This window comes from Pleurodeles waltl, chromosome 7, assembly GCF_031143425.1.
Source record: "Pleurodeles waltl isolate 20211129_DDA chromosome 7, aPleWal1.hap1.20221129, whole genome shotgun sequence".
Taxonomy (NCBI): Eukaryota; Metazoa; Chordata; class Amphibia; order Caudata; family Salamandridae; genus Pleurodeles; species Pleurodeles waltl.
Window position 1 is genome coordinate 1381952295 of NC_090446.1, and position 22572 is coordinate 1381974866.

A 22572-nucleotide genomic window follows, 5' to 3' on the forward strand; every position below is an offset into this window, starting at 1 on the left:
CACAGGAGGAGCGTCGACGCTCGAGGCCTCCATCTTAGGAGTCCCTTCTGAGTCCGCTCCGCGCTTACCCAGGTTTCAGGGAGCCGGAGCGACCCCTGACCAATTGAATGAGTTTTATGAGGCCATGCGCCTCATTTTTGGGCAGGCCGACCCTGGTGTGGTGCCTTTGGGCCTAAGACCGGGGGGGCTTCGGGTTCTGCACCGGCCCTAGAGTGTTCACAGAAGTGATGGTGGTGGTTGCAGCTCATCTGCGCAGGTTAGGGGGTTTCAGTCTTCCCCTACCTCGACGACTGGCTGTTGAATGCGGACTCACCCCAGAAAGTAGTCTCCCACCTTCAGACTTCAGTGAACCTCCTGCACATGCTGGGGTTCACTATGAACGTGCTGAAGTCACACCTGACTCCCTCTCAGACGCTACCTTTCATCGGAACTGTTCTGGACACAGTGCTGTTTCGGGCGTATCCTCCCAAAAAGCGAGTCCAAGATATTCAGGCTATGATTCCAATCTTTCAGCCTCTGTCTTGGGTTTTGGTGAGACTGACTCTGAGGCTGCGGGCCTCATGGCCTCCTGCATCCTGCTAGTGACACATGCCAGATGGCGTATGCGGGCTGTGCAGTGGGACTTGGAAGTTCCAGTGGGCGCAGCATCAGAGAAATCTCTCTGAAATGGTCCAGATCTCAGAGGGGACTGCAAAAGACCTGCAGTGGTGGCTTTCGAATCCACATTGGGTCCATGGCAGATCTCTCTTCCTTCCCCAGCCAGATCTATCCATAGTGACAGATGCATCACTTCTGGGTTGCGGTGGCCACATGAGAGAGGGGGAGATCAGAGGCCTCTGGTCCCCAGTGGAGTCTGGGCTCCATATCAGTCTTCTGGAGCACCGGGCGATCAGGCTTGCGTTGAAAGCATTTCTTCCCTTTCTCAGAGGGAAAGTAGTGCAAGTGTTCACAGACAACACTACCGCCATGTGATACTGCAACAAACAGGGTGGAGTAGGTTCCTGAACCCTTTGTCAGGAGGCACTACATCTCTGGACATGGCTAGAACATCAGGACATTACCCTGGTGGTTAAATATCTGGCGGCCTCTCTGAACACCAGAGCAGATGAACTCAGCTGTTGATGCATAGTCGATCACGAATGGCGTCTCCATCCGGAAGTGGCTCAAGGTCTCCTTCAGCAGTGGGGAGAGCCTTGGTTAGATCTGTTTGCCTCCACAAAGAACACACAGTGTCAGCTGTTTTGCACGTTGGGAGTTTCCAAGGCGGCACTCGCTCAGGGACGCTTTTCGTCTTGAGTGGAACTTCGGCCTCCTTTACGCCTTTCTACCTGTACCACTTCTGCCCAGAGTTCTCAAGAAGATCTAGAACAACCAGGCCCAAGTTTTCTTGGTGGCTCCGGACTGGGCATGGAGATTATGGTATCCAGAGCTATTGAGAATGGCCACAGATCCTCCATTCAGACTGCCTCTTCGGGAGTATCTTCTATCGCAGCAGAAGGGTACGGTTCTCCACCTGAACCTGTCGAGTCTCTGCCTTCATGCATGGCGATTGAGCGGCGGCAGTTGACGACTTTTGACCTTCCACCCGAAGTCTTGTGACGTTATCTTGGCAGCCAGGGGTCCCTCCACCAAAACAGTATATGCCTGTCAATGGCATAAATTTGTGGCATGGTGTACCAACAAATCTGTTGATCCCCCTCTCTGCTCCTCTTTCTGAGGTTCTTTTGCTCTTTCTTTCTTTAGCCCCACAGGGCTCTGCTTTGGGCACCCTTAGAGGGTATTTATCAGCTATTTCGGCATTTCTAAGGTTACCTGATCAGCCCTCACTCTTTATGTCTCCTATTGTCAATCAATTCCTTAAAGATCTCACCCATTTATTTCCTCCCACTCCATTTATCATGCCTCAGTTGGACCTCAATTTTGTCCTTACTTACTTAATGTGTACTCCCTTTGAGCCAATGCACAATTGCCCTTTACGGCTCCTCACTATCAAGACTGTCTTTCTTGTTGCCATTACTTCTGCTCGCAGAGTGAGTGACCTTCAAGCCCTTTCTTCCATGCCCCCATACCTGTCTGTGAACCCTGACAAAGTGATGCTGCGCACTTAGGCTTTCTGCCTTCCCAAGGTTGTTACGCCTTTTCATGTAGGCCAGTCCATCACCTTGCCTACTTTTTATGCACCGACACATCCTCATGAGGAGGAAAGACTCCACCATCTGGACCCAAAAAGAGCATTGGCGTTCTATCTCAATCATACTAAAGATTTCCAGGTGGACGAGCAACTCTTTGTTGGATATGTTTGTGCGAAGAAAGGGAAGGCGGTGCAAAAACTTACCATCTCTTGATGGGTACTTCTTTCCCATCAAGATATGCTACGCTTTGGCCAAGGAAGCAACCCCATGAGGGCCTGCACGCTCATTCCACCAGAGCAACATCTGCTTTCACTGCGTTAGCACACAGAGTTCCTGTCCTGAATATCTGCCCGGCAGCTACGTGGGCATCTCTGCACACATTTGCTAAACACTACTACCTGTACAGTCAGTTCCATCGGGATGGCTACTTTGGTCGTTCGGCCCTGCAGAACTTTCTAGTATGATCTTGGTTCGCAGCCCACCTCCGAGGATGGCATAGCTTGGTTATCTATTCTAAGGTGAGGAATCTGCAACTAGAAGTCTCTATCAGATGTACAAGTTAGGTACCTTTGGTAACGATATATCTGGTAGAGACATATTCTGGTTACAGATTCCTTATCGGCCCACCCATCCTCCCCGCTTGCGAACTGATTTCTAGGGACAGGGATTCCCCATTCAGGTCCTTAGCTCTGGCACACCAATCTGTGTTCTTAGCGGCTCTGCGCTTTGATGTGGAAAGTCATTAAAAGAAACTGACGTCATGGCGCTGAGCGGGCGTCTATGTTCTGCTCCCAACGTCATTACGGTGACGACGACGCCACCTACCGACTTGCAAGGTGTAGGAAGTTGGCTCTGTATGTGCTATTTCAAAGTAAGGAATAGCATGCACAGAGTCCAAGGGTTCCCCTTAGAGGTAAGATAGTGGCAAAAAGAGATTCTAATGCTCTATTTTGTGGTAGTGTGGTCGAGCAGTAGGCTTATCCAAGGAGTAGTGTTAAGCATTTGTTGTACATACACACAGGCAATGAATGAGGAACACACACTCAGAGACAAATCCAGCCAATAGGTTTTGTTATAGAAAAATATATTTTCTTAGTTTATGTTAAGAACCACAGGTTCAAATTCTACATGTAATATCTCATTTGAAAGGTATTGCAGGTAAGTACTTTAGGAACTTTGAATAATCACAGTAGCATATATACTTTTTACATAAAACACAATAAGCTGTTTTAAAAGTGGACACTTAGTGCAATTTTCACAGTTCCTAGGGGAGGTAAAGTATTGTTAGGTTTCACAGGTAAGTAAGTCACTTACAGGTTTCAGTCTTGGGTCCAAGGTAGCCCACCGTTGGGGGTTCAGAGCAACCCCAAAGTTACCACACCAGCAGCTCAGGGCCGGTCAGGTGCAGAGGTCAAAGAGGTGCCCAAAACACATAGGCTTCAATGGAGAGAAGGGGGTGCCCCGGTTCCAGTCTGCCAGCAGGTAAGTACCCGCGTCTTCGGAGGGCAGACCAGGGGGGTTTTGTAGGGCACCGGGGGGGATACAAGTCAGCACAAAAAGTACACCCTCAGCAGCGCGAGGGTGGCCGGGTGCAGTGTGCAAACACGCGTCGGGTTTTCAATGGTTTTTAATGAGAGACCAAGGGGTCTCTTCAGCGGTGCAGGCAGGCAAGGGGGGGGCTCCTCGGGGTAGCCACCACCTGGGCAAGGGAGAGGGCCTCCTGGGGGGCACTCCTGCACAGAAGTTCCGTTCCTTCAGGTGCTGGGGGCTGCGGGTGCAGGGTCTTTTCCAGCCGTCAGGACTTTAGGTTCAGGCAGTCGCGGTCAGGGGGAGCCTCGGGATTCCCTCTGCAGGAGTCGCTGTGGGGGGTCAGGGGGGACAACTTTGGTTACTCACGGTCTTGGAGTCGCCGGAGGGTCCTCCCTGAGGTGTTGGTTCTCCACCAGTCGAGTCGGGGTCGCCGGGTGCAGTGTTGCAAGTCTCACGCTTCTTGCGGGGATTTGCAGGGGGTCTTTAAATCTGCTCCTCTGTAACAAAGTTGCAGTTCTTTTGGAGCAGTGCCGCTGTCCTCGGGAGTTTCTTGTCTTTCTTGAAGCAGGGCAGTCCTCAGAGGATTCAGAGGTCGCTGGTCCCTTGGAAAGCGTCGCTGGAGCAGGTTTCTTTGGAAGGCAGGAGACAGGCCGGTAAGTCTGGGGCCAAAGCAGTTGGTGTCTTCTGTTCTTCCTCTGCAGGGGTTTTTCAGCTCAGCAGTCTTCTTCTTCTTGTAGTTTCAGGAATCTGAGTTCCTAGGTTCTGGGGAGCCCCTAAATACTGAATTTAGGGGTGTGTTTAGGTCTGGGATGGCAGTAGCCAATGGCTACTGTCCTTTAGGGTGGCTACACCCTCTTTGTGCCTCCTCCCTGAGGGGAGGGGGGCACATCCCTATTCCTATTGGGGGAATCCTCCATCTGCAAGATGGAGGATTTCTAAAAGTCAGAGTCACCTCAGCTCAGGACACCTTAGGGGCTGTCCTGATTGGCCAGTGACTCCTCCTTGTTTTTCTCATTATCTCTCCTGGACTTGCCGCCAAAAGTGGGGGCTGTGTCCAGGGGGCGGGCATCTCCACTAGCTGGAGTGCCCTGGGGCATTGTAACACAAAGCTTGAGCCTTTGAAGCTCACTGCTAGGTGTTACAGTTCCTGCAGGGGGGAGGTGTGAAGCACCTCCACCCAGAGCAGGCTTTGTTTCTGTCCTCAGAGAGCACAAAGGCTCTCACCGCATGGGGTCAGAAACTCGTCTCTCAGCAGCAGGCTGGCACAGACCAGTCAGTCCTGCACTGAACAATTGGGTAAAATACAGGGGGCATCTCTAAGATGCCCTCTGTGTGCATTTTTTAATAAATCCAACACTGGAAATCAGTGTGGGTTTATTATTCTGAGAAGTTTGGTACCAAACTTCCCAGTATTCAGTGTAGCCATTATGGAGCTGTGGAGTTCGTTTTTGACAGACTCCCAGACCATATACTCTTATGGCTACCCTGCACTTACAATGTCTAAGGTTTTGCTTAGACACTGTAGGGGCATAGTGCTCATGCACCTATGCCCTCACCTGTGGTATAGGGCACCCTGCCTTAGGGCTGTAAGGCCTGCTAGAGGGGTGACTTACCTATGCCATAGGCAGTGTGAGGTTGGCATGGCACCCTGAGGGGAGTGCCATGTCGACTTAGTCATTTTCTCCCCACCAGCACACACAAGCTGGCAAGCAGTGTGTCTGTGCTGAGTGAGGGGTCCTTAGGGTGGCATAAGACATGCTGCAGCCCTTAGAGACCTTCCCTGGCATCAGGGCCCTTGGTACCAGGGGTCACAGTTACAAGGGACTTATCTGGGTGCCAGTTGTGGAGACAATGGTACATTTTAGGTGAAAGAACACTGGTGCTGGGGCCTGGTTAGCAGGGTCCCAGCACACTTCTCAGTCAAGTCAGCATCAGCATCAGTATCAGGCAAAAAGTGGGGGGTAACTGCCACAGGGAGCCATTTCTTTACACAAGGGTATTGTTCGAAGAAAAAATCTCTGGATCCAGTCTGACGCCTGGGGGAAAATTCTAAGGTAAGGAATCTGCAACTAGAATATGTCTCTTGGAGATACATTGTTACCGAAGGTAAGTAACTTGTACTTCAAGCTCTATCAAATGATTTCACAGGCTCATTATGCCCTGTATTGGCATCTACTCCTCCCATTTTTACCAAACATTGTTGCTGAGGCGATCAGATATGAAATGCTAGCAACATCCCTAGACCAATGAGCCATCGGCCACATGGAGGGAATTTGAACAGTGGCATGCACCACCAGGGCTTGGGAAGCTCTCCGGAGAAAGGTTGGTTTGCCTATTTGGTCTCCCCAGCCCGCTTGAGAACAACCTTGCTTTTCTCATCAAATTTGGAACAGATGGTGTTGCAAGCACTGACACGTGTAGAGCAACTTTCAGGACCAAATGTTTATATTTTTAGAGCAGCATGAGGGTCTTGCAAATATCAGCACTCTAAACATATGTGTATATTCAGACTGATAAATATTTTGAAAGCTCATTATCCCACTTCCCTGAGGAACTCAAAGCTCTGGATGTGCGTACCAGCACAATTACTGTGGGTTGATGGGTTAATAAGCTATATAAGTGGTTTGCTGAAAATAGAACAGCTGTGGTGCTCTTGGTGGTGTAGAAATGGGCCACAAGTGTCAAAAAGCAGTGTTCAGAGATACATGGACATATTGTTGTGCACAAACTGCGTTTTATATTGGCTAACTGTAGACATTGACTGATAAGTTTTACGTTCTATCTTAGGATGTTCATGACTAGAGAGAGGCTGCATTAGATCGACTCAGAAAACAAAAATACCTGTCAGGGGTGTTAGGCGCCATGCACTGGGGTTATTCTTTCGGCATGTTCATCGTTAGACTTGACGTAGTATCCCCCCAACCTTTTTGCCTTTTCCCTCTCTTGCTTTGCTGATTTTCTTTCTGTTGACTTTAGAACTCTGTGCACTTTACTAATCACTACTAAAGCACCTATGCTCTCTCTCCTTTACACATGGCAAAATTGAGCTACACATAAATGGCACACTCAATGTACTTGTAAGTTCATAGCAGATAGTACTACCTGTACCCAGGACCTGTAAATTAAATACTAGTAATAGGCATGTAGCACTCATTCTGCCACCCACTAGTGTAGCCTTTTAAAACTTGTCTCAGGCCTGCCACTGCAACCTGCAGGGCAGTTTTAAGTTGCCATTTTGACCCGGCAAGATAAACCTTTTGTAGGGAAAGATGGATTGTATTTAAAAAGTAGGACATGTGGATTTAGGCTTTACATATCCTGGCAGTAAGACACTCCTGTTGAAAGGCCTGTCTCTCCATTCACCGTATCTTTATAACACTAAGTTACCTTATTAAATTTAAAAAGGTGCTAATTTTAGATTTGCAGCAGATAGAGCTATCCTATGTACACTCAACTGAATTTAATGGTGAACTCAGATTTTAAGCTACAATTCTGAAAATTCCACTTTTAGAAAGTTGCCATTTTCTTGTCCTAACTTAACCTGTCTTCTGTCAGTGTCCTGGTCACATGACTGTGAATGGTTATGCATTTGGGGTTTGTGTACTGTTTCCAGACAGTAACACAAAAGTGGCTTAAGGGTGGACAGGAAGGGCCATCCAGGCAGTATGACTGGGGAAGGACTGTACCCTCCCCCACTTATACCTGGAATGCCCTGCCTTTTTGTCACACCAGACAGGTTGGAGCCTTGACAGGGGTAGAACTGTCCAGACCAAGACGTGGCTGTGGGAAAGATCCCTATCCCACACCCACAGGCTGGCATCAGGTATAAATATTGGACGTACAGAGCCACTTATCAGAACACTCCTGATGGCCTGTGGAAGCTATAGAAGGGCTGCCCTGCTGCTTGAAGGACTGCCCTGTTGTCTGTGAAGGAACACTGGACCAGCTTGCTTTCATCTCTGGCTAATCAGAGTGACTCCAAAGGTCAGTTGGCTGGCCTCCTGTGTACAATAAGATTCAGAGGCCTCAGTGCAACCGCCTAGCAGACCTGCTTCAACTGGAACAGCCTGCGACCTGCTGGCCTCTGCTGGAGTTAGTCCTTGATCCCCAAGAGATACCCTCCCTGGTCCTGTACCCTTCGCTGGTGTATGAGTTTACTCCTCTGCAAAAAAAAGGTTGAAAATCCTGAAGTTTGGGCTCCTACCAAAAGAGAACAAGCCAGTTTGCATCAAGACTGCTGCAATGACCACCAACACAAAGCTCTGGTGAAACTTACTGTTAATGCTACAGCCACCACCAGTGACAACCGGCAACTTGAGAGCTGCACCTCAGGCTACAGCAATGACAGCCCTTGGTGACTGCCAACGCAAATCCACAGCAACGACCATCTGTGACGCTGGATTCGCTCTTCATGCTACTGCAATGACAGTTCGTAACGCCCAGTCTGCTCTTCGCACTACAGCATCGACCATCCACAACAATCTACCTGCTCCTTGCAGCATCCTCCACCGCAGACACCAGTCTCAGAAGGTGAATCTTCTGCAGGACTGACCTAACCCGCAGTCCATTGCAGTCAGCCTGAAATTTGTACTTTTCCCCCGGTCTAGCACGACCATATGACCACAAGGGGTGCTTTTGCGGCGCTATTTCTACTAAAAACCTTTAAATTGTGTATGTCCAGTTCAACTGATTAAATTATTGTCATTCTGGTATTGTTTTATTTATTTAATTGTGTTGCATTGTTAGTTTATAAAATTTGTGTGCTGCATACATACACACATACATCATACATTGCCTCTAAGTTAAGCCTGATTGCTTTTGTGCTAAGCTACCAGAGGTTTAAGCACAGGTTTATTTAGTGGGTTTTGTGGTTCACCCTTTCAAGGATTGTGGTTGTTGCCTGAGCGGGGCTCCACCCCCCTCAACCTGTAACCCAATTTTGTACAGTAATGCACAGGAATTTTACGAACTATGGCCAACTATATAGGGACAGGACCTTTTAAGAAGCTGATTAATGTACCACTGGTCCCATGGACTCATGGGCATGCTTCTTAAACTTGTGCCAATGTCCTTAAATCGATGTGACTGCTTTCTGCCCTTCCTCTGTTGTTGGCATGATGATGGTTGGCAGTTTAGGTGCCCCCTTCCAAAGAGTATGGACTGGATATGAGATGCATTATCATGCAAGTCCAACTCTAAAATGTAAACCAGGTTTCTACCAGACAAAAGTAATCCTAAATACATTTGGGAACTGTCCCAAGAATACCGTAGAACGCACTGGCACTGGGTGTACCTGGCTACCAATGTAAGATTATGATGATTGCTTGTGCAGATGCTGTTTGTAATTGACCAGACCATCAGTGGGTTCCGTACGAGCCGGATCTTGCTCAAAAGACCAGGATTGACAACAGATGTGTGAACTGTCATTGAGATGAACAGTGGAATTCTTTTGAGTCTGACCGGCCCTCGGAAAGACATGCAAGCGTGTAATCTTGATTTGTTGCATTTGTAACTTGTATGTTGATCATGACCTTGTTACAGGGAGGCTTTTTTTTAATTTATTTTTTGTAATTACAAAAAAAATTGTCTGAAGACCAACTGTTCTAGCACTTTCACAAGAAATGGTAAAGAGAAATAGGCTGAACATTTTTAGGTTCCGCAAAACTTTCTAAGAGGTTTTTTCATGGCAGATTTCCAGTCATCGTGGAGGCTGCCCAACCTGAAAGAATGATGGGGTTTTGCGCCATCGGTCTGGAGGCTCTAAGGCTGTGGGCGATGCTGGATTCTCTCAGGATCTCTCTAACAGTCAGTAACGTGGCAGGTTCCCTGCCTATCATAGCAGATGAACTTAGTAGATGTTGCCTTGCCAAGCATTAGTGGCATCTGTTAAAGTAAGTACCACAGGGCATTTCCCTCAGTAGTGCGTGTCCCTAGTAGATTTATTTGTTACTTCAGAAACACTAGATTTGCAATATATTGCACCGTGGAGTTCCCTTCTTGAGACACTGAGACTCATTCAATTTTCAGTGAGACGCTAGCCACTGTTCCACCTGTGCCACTGATTCCATGAGTCCTGGAGAAGCAGAGCGCATCTTGATAATTCTGACTGAGCCTGGAGAATCTGGCATTCAGACACCCTGGATTTAAGTAGATGCCCTGCACTTTAAGTACCTATTTGGGAGGACAACAGGATAGGAGTTTGCACCAGAACCAAGACAATTGATCTTTCGCCAATGATCTAAATTTGTTGCCTGGTGGGAAAAAACACAGGCCAGCCATTTGCAGACTCTGCTGAATGATGGTCTTTTAGTTTTAACTTTTGCCCGGGAAGGCTTTGCTGTGGGCACTGATAATTTACTTGCTGGCCCTTTCAGCCTCCATTTGTTTTCCTGATCAAACCTCTTTATTCTGGTCACTGTTTGCGATGCATTTCTTGTATAGGCTTCCACATAATGTTTCTCATGGGCCAATTTGTTTTGCTGCACTCAAACTTTTATTTGGTTATTACCTTTTTGCTGTGTGCTCCCTTTGAACTGATACACAATTACACTCTGAGACCTGTGATACTCAAGACTGTCTCTCTGCTATCACTTGTGCACCTCAATAAGATGAAGACATCTTCTATCCAACTAGCGGGTACAACCTTTACTCCCCAGACAGTTCAGTACTTTGAACCACAACTTAAATTCTTCCGAAACGGATTAACCCTTTTATGTGGAGAAGTCAATCGCTTTCCTTATGTTTTTTTCGCCGCCACAACCTTCTAAAGACGAGAAGAGGCTGCACTGTTTGGATTTTAATAGAGCCCTTAGTGTCTACATTGATAGGACAAAGACAACAGGTGGACGATATTTTTTAGGTCGAGCACGCAGGCACTTTGACATGTTGTAAGTATTGTGGCTTTTTAACCACGCCCACCGCACATCCATCACTTTCACTCGTACGTGGCCTTGCCTTTCAAAAATCCTTTATCATTGGTAAATACTTTACATTTGTTCCTCTTTGGGGCGGTTTTGTTACCGCCTTGCAGGCCGCCCCTGTTACATGGATAATTGCACAATTGCAAATACCAGCAAACTTCTTTTCTTTTTGTGTCTCTCCTTCTCGCTCATGGCGCTTTGAGTCAGCTTGCTTATTGTTAGAAATGGGGTCTTTGGTTGGCAGTCAGGTTACCCTCTGTCCAAGCAAGGACTCTCCCTCTAGTCCGAGTAAGTCACACACAATCCAAATTATCCACAATGTACCTGGTTCACGTGAAAAATCTCCACAAAGGGCCGCAGAGGAGGAGAAGCGTGGAACCAAAGGGGTGTGCGTTGATTTCTCGGGCCACACACTGCAATGCGTCGTTTAGTTCCCACGCAGGGACGGCTGTGTGTCGATTTCTGGCGCTCTGTTGTGGATCCTCTTCGGGTTGCGGGGTTTTCAGACGCCCCCGGGATTGTACGAGGATTTCCTGCACTAGCATGATGAAGTCACAGGAGCTGCGTCGATCCGGTGGGCGTTGCGTAAAATTTTCTACCACACGGCAGGTGCTGCATCGATTTCTCTCTGTAAGTCGGGCTGCGTCATTCCGGCTCAGCTATGCGTCGATCCAGTGGGCCGTGCGCAGAATTTCCGGTCGTTACGCTGGCGCTGCGTTGATCTTCTCATTGCGCAGTTGGGCTGCGTCGTTCCAGTTCAGGGTGCAGTGAACTTTTCACTGCAGTGCACGCTGTGCATCGTTTCTGGCAGGCTATGCATTTAATTTCACCGCACAAGGAGTCCTTCTTGAAGAGATGAAGTCTTTAGTCTTTTTGGTCCTGAGACTTCAGGGAACAGGAGGCAGGCTCTATCCAAGCCCTTGGAGAGCACTTCTTCACCACAGCCAGAGAGCAGCAAGGCAGCAGTGCAACAGCAAGGCAGCAGTCCTTGACAGAAAGCAGTCAGGTGAGTCCTTTGGGCAGCCAGGCAGTTCTTCTTGGCAGGATGCAGGTTCTGGTTACAAGTTTCTTCTCCAGGGCGTGTCTGAGTTGGAAGGGGCAGAGGCCCTGTTTATATACCCAAATGTGCCTTTCAAGTGGGGGAGACTTCAAAGAGTGGCTTAGAAGTGCACCAGGTCCCCTTTCAGTTCAATCCTGTCTGCCAGGGTCCCAGTAGGGGGTGTGGCAGTCCTTTGTGTGAGAGCAGGTCCTCCACCCTCGCAGCCCAGGAAGACCCATTCAAAATGCAGATGTATGCAAGTGAGGCTGAGTATCCTGTGTTTGGGGTGTGTCTGAGCGAATGCATAAGGAGCTGTCAACTAAACCCAGCCAGACGTGGATTGTAAGGCACAGAAAGATTTAAGTGCAGAGAAATGCTCACTTTCTAAAAGTGGCATTTCTAAAATAGTAATATTAAATCCAACTTCACCAGTCAGCAGGATTTTATATCACCATTCTAGCCATACTACATATGACCTTCCTACTCCTTTCAGATCAGCAGCTGCCACTCAAACAATGTATGAGGGCAGCCCCAATGTTAGCCTATGAAGGGAGCAGGCCTCACAGCAGTGAAAAAACGAATTTAGGAGTTTTACACTGCCAGGACATGTAAACTACATAGGTACCTGCCCTGCCTTTTGCCTATACAGCACCCTGCCCTATGGGTTACCTAGGGCATACCTTAGGGGTGTCTTATATGTAGAAAAAGTGGAGTTTTAGGCTTGGCAAGTACTTTTAAATGCCAAGTCGAATTGGCAGTGAAACTGCACACACAGGCCTTGCAATGGCAGACCTGAGACAAGGTTAAGGGGCTACTTAAGTGGGTGGCACAATCAGTGCTGCAGGCCCAATAGTAGCATTTAATCTACAGACCCTGGGCACATATAGTGCACTCTTCTAGGGATTTATAAGTGAATTAAATAGTCCAATTGGGTATGATGCAATGTTACCATGTTTAAAGGGAGAGAGCATATGCACTTAAGCACTGGTTAGCAGTGGTAAAGTGTGCAGAGTCTAAACCCAGCAAAAACAGTGTTCAAAAAGTGGAGGGAGGCAGGCAAAAAGTTAGGGGTGACCACCCCAAAGCTGTCAGGTCTAACACTTATGTCAACTGTTTTTACTTTTCATTTTCAATGTAAGTGGCAAGAAAAGTCCAGTTAGAAATTTACACTGCTAATAGCTCTAACTTGAGCAAATGCGAGACCCATTGCATTGGAAATGTTTTTTTTTTCTTTGATTTGTTGATGTGAAGAAAAAGAAGGTTGTCCAGAAACTGACGTTGTCAAGGTGGATTGCCCTTTGTAGCATGCTGTGCTACGCTTTAACCAAAATGGAGACTGCGGAGGGCCTTTGGGCTCTTTAAGTCCTGGGCAAAAACTGCTTCTGCTTCCTTGGCTAGAGGCTTCACAGTGCTCGAAGCCTGACAAGCTGCTACGTGGGCGTCTGTCCATACCTTCACCAGACTTTAATATATCAACTCTGTTTTTGAAAAAACCATCACTTCTTGTTGGAAGGATCAGAAAATGCCTATGTATATCTTAACATCAGCGTTCAGGGGCGGTATCTATTTTACGCTCAATGTCATCATGTCAGAAGCCGGAACTAAGTGATGACAGAGGCTATGGGCAAAACCTGCCTGTTCTCAGGAGCTTTTGTGGAATTATCTGGATCCAGTCTGATGCCTCGGGACATTCAGAAGGCGAGGGATGTGTGGAGGAATGGAGTATCCAACAAAGAGAAGATTATTACAGGTAAGTAACTTCTTCTTGAGTACACTGGGCACTTGTTACCTCGGAGGTTAGGAGTGATTGACCCAGACAAAAGAAAATAGCTTTTGTCAATAAGACACAAAAGGTTATTCACATGATTAGACGTTGAAGTATTGTCAAGTTTTTTTTTTTGTTGATAATTTGTGTATCTTTATTACATTTTGTAAAGATGAGCTCACATTAACACCAAAACAGGTAATCAGTTCGCTAATCCAGCAATCGAAGACTAACCCAAAGCGAGAAATACTCAGTAATACAGCATGTCTAAAACCGGACATATTGACACAATATCCACCAGTTATACAGGCACTCGTCTTGTAAATGTAATACGCCAAAGCCATATTAAAAAGAAGACAGACTCAAAGTAAAGCACTTCTACATTATATATTGAAAGAAGGACCCCTTCCTCTGCGTATAACGAGTATGTTTTAAAATTATTTCTTTCTGGGTAGTACAAGCCTCATGTATGTTCTTGGGATTTTGAATGAAAGATAATCTTACAATGCTACGTATGTAGCCCCTTTTAACATCTCATTTGCAACGTTTCTTCTTTGTTTTTTTATTTATTTGTTTTTTAAATCACATTTTCGATCCTGAGATGTCTGAACAGATGTATTTTCATTCATTCATATTTGGCATAGTACACGAATTTTATCTTCCACCCAATAATGGTTACATTGCTTTCAGACCCTGCATTCTTCGGTTTCCAGGTTTGTCTGTGTCTACATGCCTCTGTTCCAGCCTGTCCCTTACCTTTTATTTGGTCATAGTTTGTCAGTTTAGGGTATTTATTCCCAGTCAGTATCCTGCCAAGTCGTAGCCCCAGTGTAATGATTCATAATATTGCTCATGATCAGTCCTTTTGGGGGAGTGGTATGGTTTCCGTAGATTTAGGAGAGCCACTGACAGCTCGAGCCCGAAGCCTGGCTCTGGTTCCGCTCAAGGTCCAATTGGAGCCTGGAGCCCATGACAAGCCGTGCTTTTCATGTGGCATTTGCTCTACTCTCATGTACAGAGATAAAAACAAAGCATTAACATTAGAGTTAAAAAGGGGAGAAAAATAGTTACCCATTTAGTGGCTAGTTTGTGCAGAGTGAAACCTGAAAACCTGGATTAACCGCTGCTTCCCCACTTAACCAAACTGTGTGATCTTAGGCAAAGATTTAATTTAACCTATGCTAGTTTTTCTTCATTATCTCCTATGAAAGCACTTTCAAATACATGGGTTCAGAATACCACCTGTGCAAAAACCTATTGTTTTTGATTGAATGGAGTATGTTTTTCTATCTGTAAGAATCTGGGCCACATGAAGGGCTCACACGTCAACGGTCTTGCCTCTTAATTCATTAATGGCTTTAAGTTTGTCTAAAAGCTTTTGATACGTACTTCTCAGTGCAGTGCTATAATGTGATGTATTTGGTTCAAAGCTTCCACAGATTAAACACACTTTTATGAATTGTAAAGAGAATTGATCCTATTTTACGTGATGTATGTGGTATAATTTCCATGGCAAACGTTTTCAGGGATCGGCTTGCACACAGGCTCCGAGTTGAGACCCAGACACTTGGCTAGGTTCAGCTTTCCCTGTTAATTTGTTGGCTGATCCACCTCTAGTTTTCTGGGTGGGGAACAAGTTATGGTTTCTATAATTGTTTATTTAGCAAAACAAAACAGGCACATTTCAGGGGGGGGGGGTTAGGTTTTGCTTTGAAACCGTGGTGACACTTTAACTATTTTTTTTTCCCCCAGACAGTTCCTTATTTTTTTTTATCTCAAGTGAATGTTTCTATTTGCACTAGCTGAACCATATCTTCAATTCATTTAACTGTTTTACTGTTCGGTAAATATAAATATGTGATCTAGTTATCCTTATTTATCACTGGTCCAGAGATACATTTTCAGACTTTACACACTCCATTTGTGGTGGTTTTGGCTTTAAGGAGGTAGATGTTGCGGTCTCTTTCGCATAGATGAGTCCGGGTGTTTTTGCACTTCCTGCATCCAGCAGTCAGGGGTTTTTGCTAAATTTAAGTTTGTTCGCTGCTATGTCTGCTTCTGGGGACGTTGGTGGTCTATTTATAAAATACTACTCACACATTTCAGAGTAGGTCTCCAGACTTTGCTGCCCTGCAGAATTAGCTCACTGATTTATTCAAGTTCTGTTAACCATAATTTTGCCAATATGTTCATAGTCAAAATTGGATTTCGTGGCACAAAAAGGCCATTTTTCGGGGCTATTTTGTGACTCGTGGCAGTTTCATGAAGCATTTACAGCTACTCCGAGGTAGGTACAGAATAGTTAATTCATGGGGGTAGCTGTCATTATGCACTAAGTTTAGTGGCAGTAAAGCCCAGACATGCGAGGGCCTCCCTAAGCCCCAGACATAGCTGTTATTTTACTACCAGGGAAGTGGGGGCACTTGTTTTGCTGAACCATTATTATATAATGCATGTTTCATAAGCTCATCCTTAAAATAAAATGCGTGGTGTTTACAGTAGTTTCGTATGTTGCCTGACATGTCATTAGTTGTTGGTATTTTTTTCCTTTCAGATCTTTTTATTGAGAATGTTCATAACCTTGGATGTAACAATTATGCATTGGGTCATCAATTATGTCACACTGTATCGAGCTTATGTATGATGCCTGCTATTGGGTGTTTTACATACATTTAAAAAGGTCGATCAATAATCAATGTAAAGCAAACAGTGGAGCATCCTTTAACCCCAACAAAACGCCCCAGTAAGAAGGAAAGATGAAACAAAGAGTATAAGATAAAAACAAAAAAAAGGCAAAAGAAGCTGGGGTGGGTTACAGCCAATAGAATAGGGTGTCGCCGGGGACAAGGGGTTAAGAGTGATGTTCCTAAAGAGGGGAAAGCTCACGGAGAGGAGACATGAAGATGTAAGTTAGCAGTCATCTTGGATGTTTGAATAATATTCTCACGTTCCCTCTTAAGATTACTGCGGTTTATTGCAAGACTTATTTTATGGTTTACACAAGTACTAGATCGTAAGCATAGATGATTGACGTAAATGTGCATCACCTCGAAATCGCATCGTGGTTGATGAATTCGCCATGGTCAGAAGCAGCCCATTCATGTATATATTAAAGATAGCAGAGCACAGATAGCTGTCATATTTAATACAGTTCCTTTTGTGAGCACATTGGCATTGCATTGCTCTCTATTTCTAATGCTTCTGCCTCTGCACTCCTTCACCATGGATCATGATTTAGGCGCATCAGACACCCAAACATAGTCTGTCTCAAAAACAGCCAACTTCTCTGGGCCACCCTGTGCCCTTGGTGTTTGGGACAGATGGCCTGGGAAAATGTTTTTTCCAACCAAGAGACTGCTTTGCTATGCAACTGCAATGCTTGCTCAAAGGCTGGCAAGAGACCTGGATATTCAGAATATGTGGTACTATTTCTTGGCGAATATCTTGGTCTAGGCCTCCAAAATGTCTTGCTGCAAGATGGGTCCTTTGTGTTGCTGGTTCAGAATGTATATTTCTGCCATGGCTGATCACGTGCCCCTTGTTGTCGGATTGGTCAGTTCATCACCACGTTATGCTGTGCACTAGTTGTGTGCTTCCTGTCCAAGCAGTTAAGGACTACAGGTCATAGAGCAGAAGAACTTCACCCAGCTGCGTTCCTGCCGGAGGGTGATGGGCATCATGCAGCTTCGCGCCCAGGAAGGCCCTAATCAGGCCTATGCCTGTTGTCAGGGCATGGTTTTCATTTCAGAAGTCCCAGCTCCTGTGGAATGAGGGCATTTTAGTGTTTTTATTTATCTTGGGCAGACCTAAGGTAACATGCTTGAGGGGAAGCATTGTACATGCTAAGACAACATCTGTAAACAAATTATTTTTAATGGACATACCATTTTGCAGTAAGGCACCCGATTGGAGAAAAGGGTTATGCAGATTATTTGCTGCTATGACAGCACTAAATCACCTGTATTGCTGCAAGAAACCACCACCTCTGCTTAAGAAAATGTAGTAAGAAGGACTAGTTGTAAAACTAAAATTGGTCGAAGCAGCAGTTCAGCGTGGCCCACCCCATGGTGAAAGGCCACAAGACCAATTGTGTCTTATCAGGTCATCATGAAGGTGCAGCTTTCTTCCATGTCCCCACCATGCTGCTGCACCACTGAAACCAAAAGAGGGTACTAATGGGAGGGAGAGAGGTTTCTGGAACAACCATGTGAAGGTCACAAGCTTAGTCTTATCAGTTTTCAAAAGCTTTCGGAGTTAATGGCAAAGAGATTACCCAACAGCGGCTAGCATTAGCTGAGAGTCAAAGCATGCATACCCAGCCTTTAAAGGGCTTACGCTACATTGATTATGAGCCCATGCCCAGACATCTAAAAGTGGATTCCGATGTTAGCTATCATACTGAGATCGGAGCATCCTCCCGGCACACTGCTGAAATCTGGAACAGTCTACTGAGATCGAAGCATCCTCCCGCCACACTGCTAAAATCTGAAACAGTCTTACTGAGATCGGAGCATCCTCCAGCCACATTGCTAAAATCTGAAACAGTCTTACTGAGATCGGAGCATCCTCCAGCCTCACTGCTAAAATCTGAAACAGTCTTACTGAGATCGGAGCATCCTCCTGCCACACTGATAAAATCTGGAACAGTCTTACTTAGATCGGAGCATCCTCACGCCACACTGCTAAAATCTGGAACAGTCTACTGACATCGGAGCATCCTCCCGCCACACTGCTAAAATCTGGAACAGTCTTACTGACATCGGAGCATCCTCCCGCCACACTGATAAAATCTGGAACAGTCTTACTGAGATCGGAGCATCCTCCCGCCACACTGATAAAATCTGGAACAGTCTTACTGAAACAAACCGTATACTCTACTTGCAACTTTGAATGTTCGCAGACTTGTGATGCTCCACAGGAAGCTTTCACTTTCACCTTTCTGCTCCTTTCCTGTCAGCTCGAACATACCCCCCCTAGTGCTTTGCAAATATGGGTTGGCTTGCAAATTATCTTTGTTTATGCTTCTTCTTGGGCCCGTTTTTGACAGATTTTGGTATGATTTGTGCATGGCTGTCTTTGTGTTTTTTGTTTATGGGTACTCAATCTTTATTTGGTGAGCGTCTACATTCTGGTTGCGTTTCACACCACATTCCTGTATTACGCAAGTTTGAATTGTTGTGCAAGTGCTTTGTTGCATTGTAGTTGGTAGTATTGCCTAAGGTGTGTCTTCCCTAGGCTGTGCTATGGTGTTCTCAGCATGTTACAGGTTTCTGAACTTTACCTCCTGTCTGTTGATTCCCATGTCACAAGGGTGGCAAGTGATGCTACTGGGGCAAGTGATGGCAGCATAGTGACATGTTACTCAAGAAAATAGGTGGAATTGGTTTAGCTATAGTGCCTGGGAGTAGAAAGTGTTTGGGTCTCGTTCCTTAATGTGGGACCAGAATTTAATGATGCCCTTTCAACATTGGATTCGGAGGCAATCTATATGATTGAGATTACTTTAATTCTGTGTACTTGTTTAATTTTCTCTTCTACCCCGGTTAAAGTGTCATTCTCTGTCCCCGTAGTCCCAGCATCTGCCTCCAGGATTCTGTTGCTGTTCCCGCGTCCCTTTTTTCTCCCAGATTTATCTCCCAGGATCCCTCTTCTCACACAGGTTCCTTCCTGTCCCCCTAGTCTTTCTCTTGCACTTGTAATCATATCTGTTCCCCTGAATCCCTTTTCATATTGTTGTCATTTCTTTCTTGCCCCCAGGTACCTCTCACTCATATTATTATTTTTTTAAATAAAATCAGTTTTTATTAGCATTTTCAAACTGTACAACCAGCCGATCCTGGCGCTTAAAGTATATATACATCAACAATTTAACAAACTAGATCATTGCTACAGGCAGTCATGTAACATAAACATCCCTATTATCCATGTCATCAAACCACACGTATAAGTTCCAAAATCATACACATACTTCTACAGTCATTGCTTTAGTCCCGAATAACGTGCCCTCCCCTTCTCCTAATTCTCCTCTTACGTCACTGTCTGCCTCATCCTCCGTAGAGCACATTACACACAGTAATCACTTGCATGCATAGGGTTTGCGTCTGCCCACCAGGGCCCCATAGCTCTCATAGGACGAGACCTCGATGGTAGGATTCCATCTCCCACACCATTTTATCTTTGTTCACTAGGGTCGCTTCTCCTTCTTAAAGTAATAGGATTGCATTTCTTTTCTCTCACCCAAGACCCCTCTCACATTGTTAGTGGTCTTCTCAGTTAATCAGTCTACTCTCATATAGGTAGTGTCTGTCTCTGTCCTTGCTCTTCTCTCACACTTGTCATGTTCTCAGTTACACAGGTTCCCCCTTTTCATATAGACAAATTCTTTTTTTAATCTTTTTTCATCATACGTGTAGACTAAGGGGGTCATTATGACCCTGGCGGTGAGTGGAAATGTGGCGGTAGTACAGCCAACAGGCTGGCGGTACATACCGCCACATTATGAGAATGGCTGCAGCCAACCCACTACTTCTTCACTCATACCGCCATGGCGGTATGGGCTGCTGGGCCAGAGATGTCAATCTCTGGCCCGCAGCCGGCATAGTACCGCCAGCAGCATTATGAGCCTGCCTACCACCGTGGTTTTCGTGGTGCTAGACCCTACCGGTGACCCCCCACCCCTCTGGTCCTCACACTCCCCACCCCCATACACGCGCACACCCGCAGACACGCACCACGCATACACCCAATCACTCACACTGGCACACACGCATACTTCCGGACATGCTTGCACACATTCTTACACACAATCACACTGACATGCAGAAATGCACTCACTTCACCATTCTTACACGCATGCACTCACACGCATACACCCACGCAAACAACACACATTCATACACACACACTCTCACACATTCATGCACACACTCAGATACACTAACACACACAACACCTCCCACCTCCCCCCCAAACCACCCACCCCCTCTCCTGTCAGAAGCCCGACTTACCTTTGTTGAGGAGGTCTTCCGGCAGGGAACGTGTAGGGGCGCTGCTACCGGCAGCAGCGCCCCTCCAGCAGAACACTGCCAGGCTGTATCACAGGTCATGATACGGCTGGCGGCGTTCAACTGGTGGGGCGGTGCTGGTGTTAGCAGCGCCAGGTCACCACCGTCCGCCAGTATGATTTCCGCCCTTCTTGTGGTGGAAGTCCGGCAGTGATCATAATATGGCGGATGAATGGTAGCCGCGGTGACAGTATGTTGGCGGCGGTAGGCGGTTTTTACCGCCATTGTAATAATAAGGGCCTCTGTCTCTTGCCTTGGAGTCCCCTTTCTCTGACACAGAGAAGGGTATGTATTAAATCCACAAATAGGGAGTACTCTTGGTAAATGAAAGGTCTCTTGAATCAGGCTACATTGGACAGCACAGCACAGCGCTGCCTCTGGGTACCAAAGCATCACACCAGCTGCCTTCCAACTTGTATCCATAGCATTGTAGAGAACCCTCACAACATTAACATTCCGTGCCTTAAAAACTTTAACCAAAACTCACCAGTATGTTTTTCCGCGGAAATGCTGATCTCTAACCCATTATGATGTCTGCCCACCTTTGTCCACGTTGTTTATTCTCTCTCACGTGGGATGGAGTTGTCTCTGTTACCTACTGACGCAGTAGGAATGATCTGTCACCTAAGATGTCTAGTGTTAAACACAGTTTTGTCTCTTTATCCCACTGTCCAGGTTCTCTGTTGTGGCATGAATTGTTCCTGTCCTTTCGGGTCTCTATATTCTTCCACTGTCTGGGTCTGTCTCTTTCTCTCTTTTCTCAGTGGCTGGTGTGCCCCTTTCTCTCCTAGGAATATGTCTGTACCCCGCCCCCGCTTCTTTCGCTCTGGTTGTTTTGTCTCTGTGCTCCAGCAGGCATTCTTCTTTTACAGCAGTAGGGCCTGTGGTGGTCTTTTTGCTGCATTATCCACTCCAGCGTTGCCCCTCTGAAATGTTGAACCCCTTGTTTTTTACAGTGCAGTTATGTGCAAACATTTGTACTAACATTGTTTTTTTTGCTCTTTTATTTCTAGCCGTGATTGCCCAATCTTTTACATGCGTAAGAAGGTACAGAAAGACCTGGACGATCAGGAGAAGCTGATACTGAGATTCGGACCCCCAGCATGGTAGAAGTTTGTCACCCGGAAGCAGTATGAGAAGGGGCTTACGTGTGCACCTCTCTCTCTGAACCCTGGGGAGAAAGGAGCCCAGACAGACTTTATGAACCCTGCGCCAGTGGGGTACCTGAACACTGGAATGCCGCCTCCGTGCCTTCTGCACATTCTCGCTCATCACCAAATAGCACACTCATGAAATTGGCTTTTTCTACACCTTTCTGCACCCTTCCAGGCCTACTGGAGCAAGATGCAAATGGAAAGACAGGGTGTGGTTGGCCTTCTTCAAGGATGTGTCTTGTCAACATGGCAGTCTTCCTATGCTGCATAGATGTGTTTCCATGTTTTTCATTTGGACCGAGGCTTTTTGCATAGCATCTGTCTTAAAAAGCACAGGTAAAAGCCAATTCAAATGTAACAGAAGATACTTTGACTTCCGAATAGCACAGAAGAATCCAAAATTCCACTAGTGAACTGTTAGTCACCTACATAACCACAGTTGGATGATGCTCAGCATCCTTTGAGTACACTAAGATCAAAACTGATATGGTCACCAGCCAATAAGACAAGTTCCCGTTTGCTCTGGCCTGGATAGAATGCAAAGAGAAACTGTGTAGTACATAGCACGTGCAAACTCTCCTAGGAGAGCACCAGCATCTTCCTGCTGCTTGAACGGTGTCTTTCTTGCCTAAAGATCTTGTCTTTGAAGTCTGAGAAGCAAGAAAGCCCGGTTGAGTGTATATTGTGCCCATGCTGGGCATGCATACCTTGTCTTATAGTCAGTCACTTGAGTTACTGACCTACTCCATGGTCATCTGTTTAGGAGATGACCACCTCTCTTCTCCTGTGCGGATAGAGAGCACATGTCCCAGCTGTATTCCTACCACTGGCACCCTGTGGGTGCATAGTCTGTACGAGGCCAGCTCTCATTAAGGGGCCTATGGTCTCTAAAATATAAAATATGCATTTTTTGTACTGATATCACAATGATGATTAATAAAAGGCTTTTTTCCACATGGGATGTCAGA

At 46.2% G+C, this 22572-nt stretch overlaps 1 protein-coding gene across 2 annotated transcripts in view; it reads left to right on the top strand.

Annotated features, from left to right (window-relative positions):
* Nucleotides 1–22558, top strand: part of POLD1 (DNA polymerase delta 1, catalytic subunit) — a 336382-nt gene extending 313824 nt beyond the window's left edge. For both annotated transcript variants that reach the window (XM_069200918.1, XM_069200920.1), the window contains exon 27: nucleotides 21464–22558. In XM_069200918.1, the coding sequence (XP_069057019.1) occupies nucleotides 21464–21560 (97 nt within the window). In that variant the 3' untranslated portion in view covers nucleotides 21561–22558. The remainder of the gene's footprint in view (nucleotides 1–21463) is intronic.
* Nucleotides 22559–22572: the final 14 nt, after the last annotated feature.